Source organism: Pan paniscus, chromosome 7 (genome assembly GCF_029289425.2).
Source record: "Pan paniscus chromosome 7, NHGRI_mPanPan1-v2.0_pri, whole genome shotgun sequence".
In the NCBI taxonomy this organism is placed as follows: Eukaryota; Metazoa; Chordata; class Mammalia; order Primates; family Hominidae; genus Pan; species Pan paniscus.
In genome coordinates, this window is record NC_073256.2 from 142,852,501 (window position 1) to 142,868,492 (window position 15,992).

Sequence of the window (15,992 nt, forward strand, 5' to 3'; positions counted from 1 at the left end):
CGTGTGCGCGCGTCCAGGCCGGCCCGGGACGCACCACCTGCGCCCGAGCGCGCGCTGCCCGGAGCATCCCCAGCCCTTAAGTCCACCCCCATTCCCCCCACCTCCTGCTCCCTCTCCCCTCCCCCCAGTCTCCTCCCTCCGCTCCGGAGACTGCTCGCCGGGCGGCGGGGCCGGAGTCGTCGCAGCCACCTCATTGCACAACCCGGCTTCCCAACTGTTTACACAGCCCGGCCTGTGAGTGTGTGTGTATACAGCGTGAGTCACCGGGAGGCGGAGGAGGTGGAGGAAAAGGAGAAGGAGGAGTGCACTGGCCGGGATCGGTGCAGCGCTCACACTCACTCACAGTCACTCTCTCTGAGCGCGTCTCGCTCGCTCTCATACACGCCCGGAGCCCAGGAGCGCGCAGGATCCCGAGCGCCGCGAAAAAGTTCCCCTGGCTTTTGCTCGAGACTCATCGCTTTGGGAAGTGCATTTGCTTCGTGGCTCCGCCGAGCCTGCTGAATCCTGTCCTCGCGGCTCGGGACTCCGGGATCGCTGGCCGCTGCCGCCGCCGCCTCTGTCTCCCGGACTGTCGGCAGCCTCGGCAACAATAGTGGCGGCCGCCCCCAGCGAGGCTCCGGGAGCCCTTGCCTGCGGGGGTCCAGGGACTCGAGCCGGCCTCCGCCCCCCGGACGCACAGCCAGCGTGGTCCCCGCGTGCAACGCGAGCGCCGGGGAGTGGCTCCTGCTTTGCCCCTCGTGGGGGCCGAGCCAAGACCAGTCTGCAAACTCCATCCCGCCGGCTGGAAGAAGTCGCGGAGCCGGCGCCAAACCCGCAGCGTCTTCCCGCGCGGATCCCGGGACTTAAAAAGCCGGGGCCACCCCGGCCCAGGACGGGATGCGGGTCGGTCCGGTGCGCTCTGCCATGAGCGGCGCCTCGCAGCCCCGCGGCCCGGCCCTGCTGTTCCCAGCCACCCGAGGCGTCCCGGCCAAACGCCTGCTGGACGCCGACGACGCGGCGGCTGTGGCGGCCAAGTGCCCGCGCCTCTCCGAGTGCTCCAGCCCCCCGGACTACCTCAGCCCCCCCGGCTCGCCCTGCAGCCCGCAGCCCCCGCCTGCTGCTCCGGGGGCCGGCGGAGGCTCCGGGAGCGCGCCGGGGCCCAGCCGCATCGCCGACTACCTGCTGCTGCCCCTAGCCGAGCGCGAGCATGTGTCCCGGGCGCTGTGCATCCACACTGGACGCGAGCTGCGCTGCAAGGTAGGCGCTCCCGGGCCAGGACCCGGCTGGGGTCGGGGGCGCGGGACGGGGTGGTAGGCAAAGGTGCTTGGGGTCCGGCCAACGCTTGGGCTGGGCACAGGGCGGATCAGTAGATTGGGTCAGATAAGACGCCATTTGACCAGGTTCACGTTTTTGTGGATCGAGGGGTTTCCCATGGAGTGATACAATGGGGGCGCCTAGAGGAAGTGCAGTGTTCAGTGGCTTTCTCTATCTGTTCCTTTCCTCAGCGCCCAGTGTAGCGCGTGGCGTTCCATATAAGTTGTGGAATTGAAATGGATTCCAGGGCCATGCCATTCCCCTTCTCTCATTCTCCTCGCTCTCCACCCCCCCTCCCCCGCCAATGTCCTGCCTGGAAGGACGCCCTTTAGTGGGTGCCTCCTAGGAGCTTGGAGCAGCTGGCAGCTCTCTTGCCGGGCTTGCACGGCACCCGGGCTCAGTTGTAGGTGGTAAGGGGGCTGGAAGACTGTGTCCGGCTCCTGCCTTGGGGATTCCGAATTGAATCCGCGCTGAGACTAGAACACGCCCTCCCAAGGGAGCAGTCCCAGAGTCATCCACCCGAGGCGGAGGAATCTGCTCGGAGTAGAAATGTTGAAAAGCCCACACCGGCCAGGAACCCTCGCTTCGATTCACTTTATTTTCCAGCCAGCGATTTTCCTTTGAACATAGGGATCCCATCCAGGAGGAGGAGACACAGCTCCTAGAAACAGGATACGCCGGGTCCTCCTCCTGCGCGGGTAGACGCAGAACGTTCCCACAGTCTACTTTATGCGAGCATGGCACCCCTGCTTGAGGCACCCCGGAGCACCCTCGGGCCGCTCCTTTTCATCCGAAAGATAGGATCACCCCCCAGTTAAGTCGCTTCTGGGTTTTCCGCAACTCACCTGACACTCCCAACACCCCGACCCCGTCCCGGGGCTCGCTGCTGCCACCTACTGCCCAACCCGAATGAAATTTCAAACGCATGATCAAGCCCAGTTTAATAGGGAGAAAAAACAACCTTTTCTTCTCCATGACTGGGGCTAAGAGCTGTTCTGGGACAAGCATGTATGTGTGTGTGGTGGGATGGGATGGGATGGGGTGGGAGGAGGGGGCAGCAGGGGATTTTTCTAGCTGGTGCCAGAGCAGCCAGGCCTCTTAGAGGTGGGGTGAGTCTGGCCATTGTGCAACCCCTTCCAGTTCCTCTGAGCAGATAATAGCTGAATCCAGATGGTGACAGCCCGTGTGTCACCGTTTCCAGTTGAGTCTAGGATATGAGTAACTGGACTAAACAAAAGGCCTTTAAAGAGACCAGCCAGCTTCCTAGAAGAGAGGAGATGCTACTCATTTCTAGGGGTGGGGTCGGGTGTGGGGGGATAAACAAGTGAAAAACCCATTCGCAGGATTCCATACCCCTCCTGTGAGAATTGTAACTCAAGGCTGCTTACACTTGAGTCGGACTGTAGGCAGGTTGCTTAAGGCTGCATTGTCCCAGCCTCCCCCTCCAAGTCATCTGTTCCTTCTGATTAATGACAGCTCTGCATGTTCTCTGGCCCCTGCTTCCCCTTGGAGGCTGCAGAGTCACCACATTCTGTGCCCTTTCTGTGTTGAGCACTTTGGGTCTGCAGGAGGCACATGCACGTCCAGGGACTGCTTTTCAGCTCCTGGACAGGCCAGGGGCTTCCTTCTATCAGCCACTCAACTAGTGTGGCCTGCAAACAGGAAAGGGCCACAGAGGGTGGGGGGTTTGCTTAGCTCTCAGGAGCTGACGGAAGATGGGAACAGGTACAGGAGACAGTTCTTTCAAATCATCTGTGTGAAAGCGGGTAACCCTTTGGGTATTTGCAAGTCTAGAGCTTTAGGTGTTACTGGTTTTAAAGGTGTCAGGGGCAGCTGGGGCTGCGTAAGGTAAGGTGGCAGAGGAAAGGAGTAGGTGAATGGAACTTACTCACATCCTAAGCCCACAGGTTGAGAACTTCTGTTCAGCTCCCTCAGGGGTTTGGGAGGCTGCCTTTGCTTTTCTAGCCCCCTAAATGGGCCCCCTTCTCTCTACAGGTGTTTCCCATTAAACACTACCAGGACAAAATCAGGCCTTACATCCAGCTGCCATCGCACAGCAACATTACTGGCATTGTGGAAGTGATCCTTGGGGAAACCAAGGCCTACGTCTTCTTTGAGAAGGACTTTGGGGACATGCACTCCTACGTGAGAAGCCGGAAGAGGCTGCGGGAAGAGGAAGCCGCCCGGCTCTTCAAGCAGATTGTCTCCGCCGTCGCCCACTGCCACCAGTCAGCCATCGTGCTGGGGGACCTGAAGCTTAGGAAGTTCGTCTTCTCCACGGAGGAGAGGTGAGCGGCCGCCACAGCTTCTCCTGTGGCCTTTTGGAACCAAAGCGAAGGTGCAGGTCATGTAGTTAGGTGCTGTGTGTTGGTGCAAAACAAAGTCAAGGGCTCATATGTCCCAGATTTAGTATTTAGAGCTTCTGTTCCTGAGGTGTCACAGCCAAGGTTGGTTTATTCTGCATTCTCTTGGACGGGGTCTGGGGACACCGTGGCGCTTCTATGGGATGGCAAGTGTTGACAGGGTGCTCTTCCTCTCCTACCCCAGGATCAGGTTCATTCCCCATTGTTGTCAGAAAGGTCAGTTGTCTGGGGTACAAATATTAAACTGCCCTTTACGATATTGCCTTCTGAAGGAAGTGTTCAAATCTTTGCTTATGCCAAGTGCTGTTTTGTACCTGGAAGGTTTCACAGAGCTAGTGAGACTGTCCTATATGCAGAATTCCACCCTCTTGTTTCACACAGCATTCCTCTCCCATCCCAGTCCAGGTTCTCTGTAACATCACATTCTCTGGTGACTTTTTAGACAGCTTGTTTGGATCCGTCTTCAGAAAATAGCCACATTGAATAGTAAATGGAAGTTGGTTAGGATGGATTGCTAAATATAGATCATAGCTTACCTCATAAAGAACAAGATGAGCTTGATAAGAGAGTAATGAGGCATTAAGATTCAAAGCTGAGGTTTCAGCTAGAGAATTCAGGAAGCCGCATGAGATAGACCACACTTGATTTTAAGAGCCAGCCACCTCCCTTGTGGAAAGATTACGAGCAGTAAGGCTGTAACATTGTAGAGGTGAGAGTGAGTTAGTTTGTTGTAAGAAGTGGGCTTATCTCACCTGTGCATTTTTACCTTTGACTCCAGAGCATATGAAACAGTACAGGGTTGAGCTGTCATAAAGCATGACTTTGTATCTGACCTCGCAATAATTATTGGAACAGACTGATTAGCAAAGAAAAGCAAACTGTTGGCAATGAAGAAGTTTCTAATTCCTGGAACATGCTCCTTTGATATGGTGATGCATTTTCTGAAACATGCCTTACACACCTCCTTACTAGCTTTTGAAATCTGCATTGCACAGGCGAATATCATGGGCATGGGGTTTGGCAACCCGGGGGTTAAGCAATGTCAGGCTGACGCTATTCGTGTAACCAGCACAGGTGCAGGGTTTTAGTGCTGTAGCAGCCAATCAGGGGCAGACAGTGTGGGTTGAGTCATATTTTCCGTTTACAGAACCAATGGGTATTTTACATAACGACAGGGAGGTCACGCTGAGGACATACTGAAGTTAGCACATGTATACTACACTCCAGGGAACAGGAAGGCAGAAAAAAAAAAAAAAAACAGACCTTTGAGAGGAAAAGGAATTGACCCATCAGCCAGTACCAAATGTTTGCATTTAACTTCACAAGTGACTTACTGAAACAGGGCTATTTCAGAGAAGCAGGCAGAGACAGGGTGTCACCGGATATTAGAGCTTCCCCACCACATGGCTTTGAGTTTTGGGGGATCCAGGAGACTTGGGTGGCTGGTTCTGAATAAGGAGGCACCTGCAGCTTCATAAGAGAGCCTTTGACTGAAGGTGTTTTAGACTTTAGTTGTTACCTGAACAGAGACCCCCCTGTAGAATACATATGCTCACATGTTGATGTGCCATCCCAGGGGGAGTGTGTGTCCCTGTGTAAGAATTTCAGGGTCCCTGCGTCCCTGAAATCCATCAGCCACTTTTGTTTGCTCGCATAACCTCTCTGTCCAGGCAAAGTGTTCTTTGCAACTAAACACCCCAATAAATGTAATTAACATTCCTTGCAACTTTCCCATCCTAATTGTTGCAGCCTGGGCCCAGGTGGACAAAGTTTGCTCCGTGTGCATGTATCAGTGCGGGCACCAGCGCTGATGACCCGTGTGTAATAGCAGTGACTTTGGGCTCCGTGTTCTGTAATGCAGTGTGGGTCCAGGTAGCCCTGGCAGTCATAAGAGAGAAGATGGGTTCGTAGGACGCTCAGGCCCTCCCTGAAGAAGTAGGATATGCTGCTCTTCCCTGCTAGCTTTTGTAGAGAATGCAGCATTCGGAGACAGGCTCCCAGTTCTGCAATGGGAACTTAGTAAATTGCGTAACTCCTATTAGGATATCTCTTGTAAGCTCTAGCATTATGAATACTATTTGGGGCTTTGCATCATACCCTCCACCCCAGGCGCTCTGTCGATACTTTGCAAACATTTATTGCAGTTCGTGTTAGTTTGTGAAATCACGAGCCCTCGGTAGTTGCAGGGCACTGCTTACTGGACGAAGGGGTAAATAGCATTCCTGGAGCCTTTGCTGTTAGTGCCTGTGGGCGCTGTTATTGGGAAGGCTTTGTTTTTCATAGCAGCTGGTGTGGAAATAATGGCTTGCTTCCTCTCTCTTGCAGAACCCAGCTTAGACTAGAAAGTCTAGAAGACACACACATAATCAAGGGGGAAGATGATGCTTTGTCAGACAAACATGGCTGCCCAGCCTACGTGAGCCCTGAGATCCTCAACACCACTGGGACGTACTCCGGAAGGGCTGCGGACGTTTGGAGCCTGGGGGTGATGCTCTACACCCTTCTGGTTGGACGATACCCCTTCCATGACTCAGACCCCAGTGCCCTTTTCTCCAAAATTCGGCGTGGACAGTTCTGCATTCCTGAACACATTTCCCCCAAAGCCAGGTGCCTCATTCGCAGCCTCTTGAGACGGGAGCCCTCCGAGAGACTCACTGCCCCCGAGATCCTACTGCACCCCTGGTTTGAGTCCGTCTTGGAACCCGGGTACATCGACTCAGAAATAGGAACTTCAGACCAGATTGTTCCAGAGTACCAGGAGGACAGTGACATTAGTTCCTTCTTCTGCTAATCCCCAAAACCTCAGAAACCTCATAATTCTTAACACCTGGCATTTCCATTTCTAAAGATGGACAGGCCCTTTGGCGTGGTACCAACCAGATAATGACTGCATCAGGATGAAAGCTGCTGAACTCGGCATGGCGCCGCCTCTTCTCTGTTGGGATGAGTGACTTTGTTGATTTGAGCAGCATATGCTGTGATTGGCTGCCCTGCAAGTTTGTTTCCCTTAAGGAACCCTCACCAACTATCTCTGCTGGATTTGGGAGTTCCGCATCTTTTATGGAGGGCAGAGTATGGACATCTTACACCCGGTGGTCAAGTGTGTAATAAACTTGAGCATTCGAATGGGAGAAAAAGCAAATCGCACAGTGACATATTTTGAGTAATAACCGTATTTTTCACAGGGTGACAAATTGGGCCAATAAATCTGCCATCTTTGAACTCATCTTTGGTGGCTAGACATGCTACCGCAGCTTCTCTGATGGGAAAGTTCCTTTTTTGGCTTAACACTCACCCTTTCTTCACACTCACATTTACCAATGACTCTGCTCCGTTTTTGGAGCAGGCTGTTTTAAGTTGCTCAGGAGCCTGACGGAACCATGAACCCAGACTCTTCTCTGTTTCCTGCCAAGACCTCATCTGCACTAATGCCTTCTCCCTGACCTTGACACTTCCCCCTTTAGCTATAAAAGCACTTACCAGCTGAACGTGGGACAGTATCACAAAAGATTCCATCTCCCAACGATTTCAGAACTCTGAGCTCAGACAGAGAGACTCCAGATTTTAAAAAATAATTTGAGTGCTTGGAAACTATTAGCTTTTTAAGTTCCTTCCAAATATGTTAGTACCTACCCTTTACTTTTTCCCCAAGACCATCTCAGGGTGGAGTATTCTGTCTAAGAGAAGAAAGATAAGGAGGCTCCCACCCACCTCTCCCAAGAGCAGACATTAAACATCTTTGTGCTTTGAAGAGAGTGAATTTTGGATAGTCTTGTGATTCTCAGACTAACTTCCAGAATTATACTTTAACCCCTCCCAGATATGGTCCGCCTCTGGCATTGTGTGTACATCTGCAGTTTTGCATGGTGGGTTGTTAATATTTCAAATGTGTGGTTTATGAATACGTCTGTATAATCGGCTTCTGGAGTGAAACAGCAAACCCCAAATCTTCAAAGTTGGAAGGAACTTTAAAAATCATCCGGTCCAATCTCTTTCCTCTTTCTGCCACCTCCCAAGGCAGAAATCCCCTCTTCAGCTTCTTTTGTAGGTGGGAATCCAGCCTCTGTTAGATATGTCCAGAGATGGAAACTCACTCCCCTACAAAAGATAGAGCTTAATGGAGAAATTGCAACTTTCATTAAAAAACAAGTTCAGATGAAATATCAGTAACTGTCTTGGACGGTGCTGAAATCAGGTGGTTAAACGGGTAAACAAAATATACTGTATTTTGAGAAATGGCACAAAAACAGGCAGTCATCTTTAAGGGCTACGCCTAGGCAAACTACTAACATGCATTGTGAGAATGCCGTGTATACCTCACGTACTGTGTACTTTGTACATATATTTTACCTTTTATACCTATGTTCGATTTTGTTTTGTTTTGTTTTGTTCTGGCTTTGAGGCTTGTTTTGTTGTCTGTGTCTGTCTGAATAACCTGCGTGTCTAAAACCACGTGAAATGTGAATGATTATTGGCAATATTACCTTGACAGAATCATGGGACTTTGAGAAGAGGGAGGACAGAGGCCTCTGTCGCACTAACGCTCTCGTGGTTGCTCGACTGTTGTATCTGTGATACATTATCCGACTAAGGACTCTGGGCTGGCAGGGCCTTCTGCCGGGAAAGCTAGAAACACTAGGTTCTTCCTGTACATACGTGTATATATGTGAACAGTGAGATGGCCATTTCTGACTTGTAGAGAAATTTTAATAAACCTGGTTTCGTAAATAGGTGTGGTGAATTTCTTTCGAGTTCCATCTGCTTTGCCTTTTGCAATTTCATGCAGAGGTTGCAAAGGTCTCTGGCCTCAGGACTTACAGTCTAGTTGGGGGTAGGCAGCAAGGGGAAGGTGGAAAAGTAGAGATGATGAGGATCATCGATGACCTTTGGCAGACTTGAACCCATTTGCTTTTCTCATTTCAGTGGGCAAATTTATTTTGATGGATGAAGCCCATTGAGTGTTGATACGTGCTTTGGGTTGAATTTAGACTCGGGAAACATTTTTTATTTTTTATACTCTTTCATAGCAGAATCAGAATCAAGAAACGTTTGAAGGTGAGCATTCATAAATTAACCTTGAGTTGTAAAAAGCAGCTTGTCTTTTTTGGGCCGTGGACCCTTGAGAATTTGATAAAGCTATGACCACTCCTGAGAACAGTGTCACATGTATAAAACAACATTTTGTTATCATTGCAGAGGTTCACACAGATCTCTGAAGGCATCATGGGACTTCCGATTGTGAACCAATCCCCCTTCATTAGACTTAATTAAAATGGCTAAGCAAACCATTTTCTTTTTTTTCTTCTCTTATTTTTTGAGACGGAGTCTCGCTCTGTCGCCCAGGCTGGAGTGCAGTGGCGCAATCTCGGCTCACTGCAACCTCTGTCTCCCAGGTTCAAGTGATTCTCCTGCCTCAGCCTCCTGAGTAGCTGGGACTACAGGCGCCCGACACCATGCCCGGTTAATTTTTGTATTTTTAGTAGAAACGGGGTTTCACCATATTGGCTAGGCTGGTCTTGAACTCCCAACCTCATGATCCACCCACCTCGGCCTCCCAAAGTGCTGGGATTACAGGCGTGAGCCACTGCGCCCGGCCAAGCAAGGCATTTTCTTTCTTTTACTTTTTCCTTTCCATAAGTGAAAATGGAAATAAAAGCAAGGAAAATACTAAGGTGACATTAATTTGAATCACAAAAGTAGAGAAAGGAAAAGGGTTTTTTATTGTTTATAGCTTAACTATTTATAGCTTCACTTCAGAATCTAGTCTAAATGAAGTAAATTTGTATCCAGATTGATTTTTAAAAATACTTCACATTGTAAAATGTAACAACAGAAAAATGCACATATAAGTGTGTAGCTCAGTAAATTTTCACAAACAACACACAGGCATAACCAATAGATCTAGAAAGCAGAACACTGGGAGGTCCTCAGGAACCTCTGCCTGCCCTTTTCAATTTTTGCCTGGTGCCTGCTCTAAGTGTAACCACCATGGGATGGGATTTTAATTCTAACCTGTATAAGTTAGGATGAGGACCAATTCATCAACTCTGGACTCATACGAAGAGGCGGACAGAAGTTAGTGATGACACAATTACCCTTTTTTAGGACTCAGGCCGGGATTGGCCAGGAAAGCAGACACTGAAGTTAGAGCAACTCAGGCCTTGTGACCCAGGAACTTAAGAAATGTAAAAATCATCTCAGAAGCAACGTGGGAAATGGCCAAATGCCTGGGTAGCTTAGGAACTCAGAAGTTGGGGGTTGGTCTCTGGCCATCCCATGAATAGGACTTTAAACCCCAAAGTTCCTGAAGCCCTGCCTCACAACAGACCTTGTTGCCTGCTCCAGTGAACCCAGACAAGGCTCAGCGTGACTTCTTGGGCATTCAGGATGCTAATACTTCGGCCTTAACCGAGGTTTTAATCTAAGGATTTCAAAAGACTTTGCAAGCAATTAAGGTTATAACACCTCTTTGTACTGTTGTTGCATGCACCAGATGGACAGAAATATGGGTCAGGATTGGCTGGGATGACATGTGATACCACAAATCCATACATTTAATCTCTTCTAAGGTTGGAACAAATCTGGGGCAATTGCAACCAGTTAAATTATATAAGGTCAGAATGAGTGTGCTGAAAAGCTGGCTGCTTTTATTTTCCCCTGTGTCATCAACATACTTGTCATTTGAGGAAGTCATCCAAGTAACATCTCAATAACCTTTTATTCATGTCATATTTTCTGGAAGTTTCTCCTCTCCTCCCCAGGGAGTCACAGCACATGAGTGAAACAGGCAAGTCAAATATTTCCCTGAAGTTGAAAAAACAGAGGCTCAAACGTCTTTCAGTAGCTACTCAGGAGTAAGCAGCTCAGAGCTGGGATATGAACTTGGGTCTTTGGACTCCATGCCCAATGTTGTTGCTCTGCCTACACACCACCACACAAAGTCTCCTGGTAAGAATAATGATGAGAGAAAGTGGTTCAAGACAAATACAAATACTGAATTTTTAGCTCCACAAATGTCTTCAAATGACCCAGTATGTCAATTATAAATGTGTAGGCATTATGGAAGATGAGCAATCCATTATTCATTCAACAAACATTTACTGGGCACCCACCATGTGCCAGACATTGTGGTAGACCCTTGGGAAATAGATGACTGAGGCTCAGTTCTGGCTCACTGAATGGAAAGCTCCAAGAAGTCAGGGAGTGTGACAGTCTTGTTCTCCCCTGGCTCCTCAGCACCAGCACAGTGCCTTCCACAAGAAATTTGTCAAAAGCCAACATGGGCCAGGTGTGGTGGCTCACGCCTATAATCTCAGCACTAGCACTTTGGGAGGCCAAGGCAGGAAGATCACCTGAGGCCAGCTGGAGACTAGCCTGGGCAACAACAAAACCATATATATATATATATATATATATATATATATATATATATATACACACACACACACATACATACATACATATATATATATACACATATATACACACACACACACATATATATACATATATATAAAATATATTATATATATATATATATGCATGCCAATATGGATGGATCGGTGGGCGGGTAGATGGGTGCATGGGTGGGTGGGTGGGTGGACGGATGGATGGATGAGTGGACAGGTAGGTGGATGAATGGCAATCCCCTACCAGCTCAGAGTCTAATGGACCTCTAAGTCAAAGAGCCAAGGGCACAGAAGTGGAAGTCTTGTGACTAGGATCTCTTCCTAGTGCCAAAGTTTTTTTGCTTTATGACTGTGAATAAGCAGTCTGCTGGTTCTTATTTGCTCATCTTTTTTAAATTTTTAATTTTTTGAGATGGAGTCTCACTCTTTTCCCAGGTTAGAGTGCAGTGGCATGATCTCAGCTCACTGCAACCTCTGCCTCCCTGGTTCAAGTGATTCTTTTGCCTCAGTCTCCCTAGTAGCGGATTACAGGCACCCACCACCACACCCAGCTAATTTTTGTATTTTTAGTAGAGACAGGGTTTTACTATGTTGGCCAGGCTGGTCTCAAACTCCTGACCTCAAGTGATCTGCCCGTCTCGGCCTCCCAAAGTGCTGGGATTACAAGCATGAGCCGTTCTGCCCAACCAGTGCCACATACTTTCAAATGACCAGATCTCTACCAGATCTTGTGTGAACTCAGGGCAAGATCTCACTTACCACTAAGGGGATGACCCAAAGCCATTCATGAAGCATCCACCTCCATGATCCAAATAGCTCCCGCCAGGCCCCATCTCCAACATTGGAGATTACAATTCAACATGAGATTTTCACAGGGACAAATATCCAAACCATATCAGGCATTGCAGCAATGAAGATTATGGAGTTGGCTTTTCAGCATGGCTTTGACTGGGAAAAGGAGGATCCCCACCACCCCCCAAAAAAGAGGAGCGGGATTTCATTACTAACCCCTGGCAACTGCCCACATCAGATTTCAGTTGATTCTCTAATGATTTGATTGCAGTCAACAGCTTAGTGGTCCTAGAAGCATTACCTCTCAATCCTGCCAGACGTTTTGCAGTACGCATCTTATTCTACCCTCTCAGTAACCCTGTGAAGAGGATGCTTTGTCTCCATTGACTAGATGTTGGTGCTGAGATCCAGAGGCTGAAGAATTTGCTCAAGATCACACAGCTAATGAGTGGGTCGGTGAAACTCTAACCCTGGCATGCAAAACTTTAGATCTTTGCCTTTTTCTGCCTTGTGCTTTCCACATTGGGTCTGATGTGCTAGACCAGCAACATGATGTCTTCTTTTTGGAGCAGCCATTTTGCTGGGAGATTTTTTACTAGGGAGAGTACAGCATGCTGGGTCAGCCCTGATTTCTGTGTATGATTTCTACCAGTGGAGAGACGCCAAGAGAGTGATCATGACGCACTAAGAGCCCTGCTAAGTGCCTCACATAAATTATTAGCAAGTGATAACCTCACAGCACCCCTTGACGCAGTACTGTTATCATCCCCCTTTTGTAGCTTAAGACACTTAGAGACACTGAGGCTCAGAGAGGGTAGATGGTTTGCCCAAAGTTACACAGCGCAGCGTTCATTTGCTAATTGCACATACCCTTAACGTGAAGGCTTACTGCTCTTTGTTTTTAGAACTGGGAGCGGAGTGCATAAATAATTTAGTGCTAAGTCCTGCAACAGAGAAAAGGACATTATTGGAAAAGATGAGTGAAGTCAGAATGAAGTCTGGAGTTCAATAATAATGTATTAATGTTGGTCTCTTAGTTATGACAAATATACCATGGTAATGTAAAATGGTAGCCTTAGAAGAAACTGAATGAGGTATATATATAGGCACCATCTTTGCAACTTTTCTTTAACTCTAAAAATTATTCCAAAATAAAAAGTTTATTTTTCAATTAATTTATTCTTTTGAGATGGACTCCAGCCCTATCATCCAGCCTGGAGAGCAATGGCATGATCTCGGCTCACCACAGCCTCTGCCTCCCAGGTTCAAGTGATTCTCCTGCCTCAGCCTCCCAAGTAGCTGGGATTACAGGTGCCCACCACTATGCCCGGCTAATTTTTATATATTCAGTAGAGATGGGGGTTTCACCATGTTGGCCAGACTGGTCTCGAACTCCTGACCTCAGGTAATCCACTCGCTTTGGCTTCCCAAAGCGCTGGGATTACAGGCGTGAGCCACCGCGCCTGGCCAAAAGTTTATTTGTAAAAAGATATTTAGTTTGCACTTCTCCCTTTTTCAGCCAGGGGAAACTAAGGCTGAGACTGGGGAAATTAATAGCCAAGTAGCTATAAGCTACTCCTGACTCAGCACCCTCAGGCCTTCACCTGAAGCTCGAGCTTCCTGGGTGCCTGTTGGTGTGATCTGAGTGACCTTCTAGAACGATGCACGATGCTTCCATGGAATGTGTCAGAAACTTTTCTCGACATGGGACATGGCATTTTGAAAAATCAGCTCATAGGTCTGACCTTTGGATCAGTGACCACATGAGTGTCTCCATCAGCTTTGTCATGTAGTCATCACTCTCGGTCAGCCACAGCACAGGGAGCCAGTCTGAGGGACGTGCCATGCACTCATGCGTTTTCATGCCATGCCTCATTAGCTAGGAGACAGCGGGATCAAGTTGGGAAAAATGTCGCTGCCAGCAGGGCCTGGCCTCAGTTTGAAGAGGAAGGGATTTAGGGGTTAGGGCTTGAGTACACTCCAAAACAATTTCTCATCCAAGCTCCAATCCAAGAGGTTGTGTGGTCTGGGAGGTGGAGACACCATGCAAAAAGCTCCCCGCTTCACCAGGAGGGCTGCTCTGTGATGAGGCTGATGAGGCCAGGAAGCAGGTTAGTTTACACTCCTCCCATTTTACAGATGGGAGCTGAGTTAGAGAGAGGGGAAAGAACAGCCAATGTGCGGCCAGTGCTCATTTTGTATTTGTACTTTTGTTGCTCTGTAGCTGGTGTTTAAGTTGGGTTCTAAATTCCTGCTGATTGACGTCTTTTTTCACTTCTACATTGCAGAACAGAATTGGTGGGTGACATTTCATAGGCAGCCCCCTAACGCTCAGTCTGTCTCAGACACCCTGCTGGACTGCCTGTGCCTACTAGGAGTGGAGAAAAGAAATAATGACAATAATAATGATGTTAGGAACCCCCATGAATTAAGTACTTGCTATTTGTCCAACCCTGCCTTTGGTACTTTGAAAGCATGTCTCATTTAATTCTCCCAACAACTCTGTGGGGAAGATATTCTTATTTGCCCCATTTTACAGGTAAGTACATGAAAGCCCAGAAAGTTTAAGTAACTTGCTCAAGGCCAGGCATGATGGCTCATGCTTGTAATCCCAGCACTTTGGGAGGCCGAGGCGGGCAGATCATCTGATGTCAGGAGTTCGAGACCAGCCTGACCAACACGGTGAAACTCTTTCTCTACTAAAACTACAAAAATTAGCCAGGCATGGTGGCACATGCCTGTAATCTCAGCTACTCAGGAGGCTGAGGCAGGAGAATCGCTGGAACCCAGGAGGCGGAGGTTGCAGTGAGCCGAGGTCGTGTCACTGCACTCCAGCCTGGATGACAGAGCGAGACTCCATCTCAAAAAAAAAAAGAAACGGAGTCTTGCTCTGTCGCCCAGGCTGGAGTGCAGTGGTGTAATCTCGGCTCAGTGCAGTCTCTGCCTCATGGGTTCGAGTGATTCTCCTGCCTCAGCCTTCAGCCTCCCGAGTTGCTGTGACCACAGGTGTGCACTACCAGGCCAGGCTAATTTTTTGTATAGACAGGGTTTTTCCATGTTGCCCAGGCTGGTCTTGAACTCCTTAGCTCAAGCAATCTGCCTGCGTCAGCCTCCCAGAGTTCTAGGATTACAGGTGTGAGCCACCACACCTGGCCAACGTCCACCTTTCATATTATATTCCCACAGTTAAAGCCCTATCTTGTCAGTCTATCTGGGTGGAGGCCCTTACTTCTTTTGGGGGAAAACACCAATACCTCATGGAGCTGTCAGTAAAGAGGAAGGATCTTGAACTTTAGGGCTAGAGAGACCTGGTATCAAATCCCAGCTCTATTGCTGTTAATCAGCTATGTGACCCAGACAAGTCACGTGACCTCTCCATGCCTCAAGCACAGTAATAACTGAAATGCCAGGAATACTATCTACCCCGTACAGCTGCGGCTGCGAGGATTCCATGAGTAATGCATAGTCCAAGGTGCCACATAGTAGGCTTGAAATTCAGACAAATTCCTTACAAGTGGGAGGAAGCCAGCTGGGAAGTCAGACAGACCTGGATTTGAATCCCAGACTAGCTCCTTTGCTCTGTGACCTTCAGCAAGTCGCAGCATCTCTCTGGCCCATTATTGTCTCATCCATAAAATGAGAACCTAATAATGGGTGTTTTGCAGGGCTCTGGGGCTGCGGGCAGGATTGGTGATAAAACACGCTGAGGGCCTGCTTTGGAGGGGGCGCTCATCTGGGATTGCAGTCAGGGATCAGTGTCCTTCTCATAATTATGCATTTTCCCCTCTCTCCTTTGTCTCCCCTGCTCTTTCCCCGCTGCTGCGCAGGTTTGCGGAGGCCAGTGTTGACTGTTCCACAATGGCTTGGAGGGGAGGACAGTGGCAGGGAGCAGAGCGGTGCCCAGGAGCCACCAATCCATGGCAGTCAGGCAGCCTTCTAGCCTCCTGCTGCCCGAGAGTCAGCTGACCTTGATCTTAGTTCAGGGGAGCAGAGAGCAGTCTGGCTTCTCTGACCTTCTCCAGCCATCAGCACCTCCAGTGCTCAGAAACTCCCCTTGTGGGGAGAAGTGGTTAAGCGAGAGGGCTGGAGTCACAGAGGCCCTAAGTTTGAAGTGTAGCTTTAGTACTTACCTGCT

The 15,992-nt window shown here is 49.0% G+C and overlaps 1 protein-coding gene across 1 annotated transcript in view; it reads left to right on the forward strand.

Annotated features, from left to right (window-relative positions):
- Positions 1-8,384, forward strand: part of TRIB1 (tribbles pseudokinase 1) — an 8,442-nt gene extending 58 nt beyond the window's left edge. Inside the window, exons 1-3 of the mRNA XM_003820457.6 lie at positions 1-1,236; positions 3,289-3,581; positions 5,982-8,384. The exon at positions 1-1,236 is cut by the window's left edge and continues 58 nt beyond it. Coding sequence (XP_003820505.2) covers positions 877-1,236; positions 3,289-3,581; positions 5,982-6,447 — 1,119 coding nt within the window. The 5' untranslated portion in view covers positions 1-876 and the 3' untranslated portion in view covers positions 6,448-8,384. The remainder of the gene's footprint in view (positions 1,237-3,288; positions 3,582-5,981) is intronic.
- Positions 8,385-15,992: the final 7,608 nt, after the last annotated feature.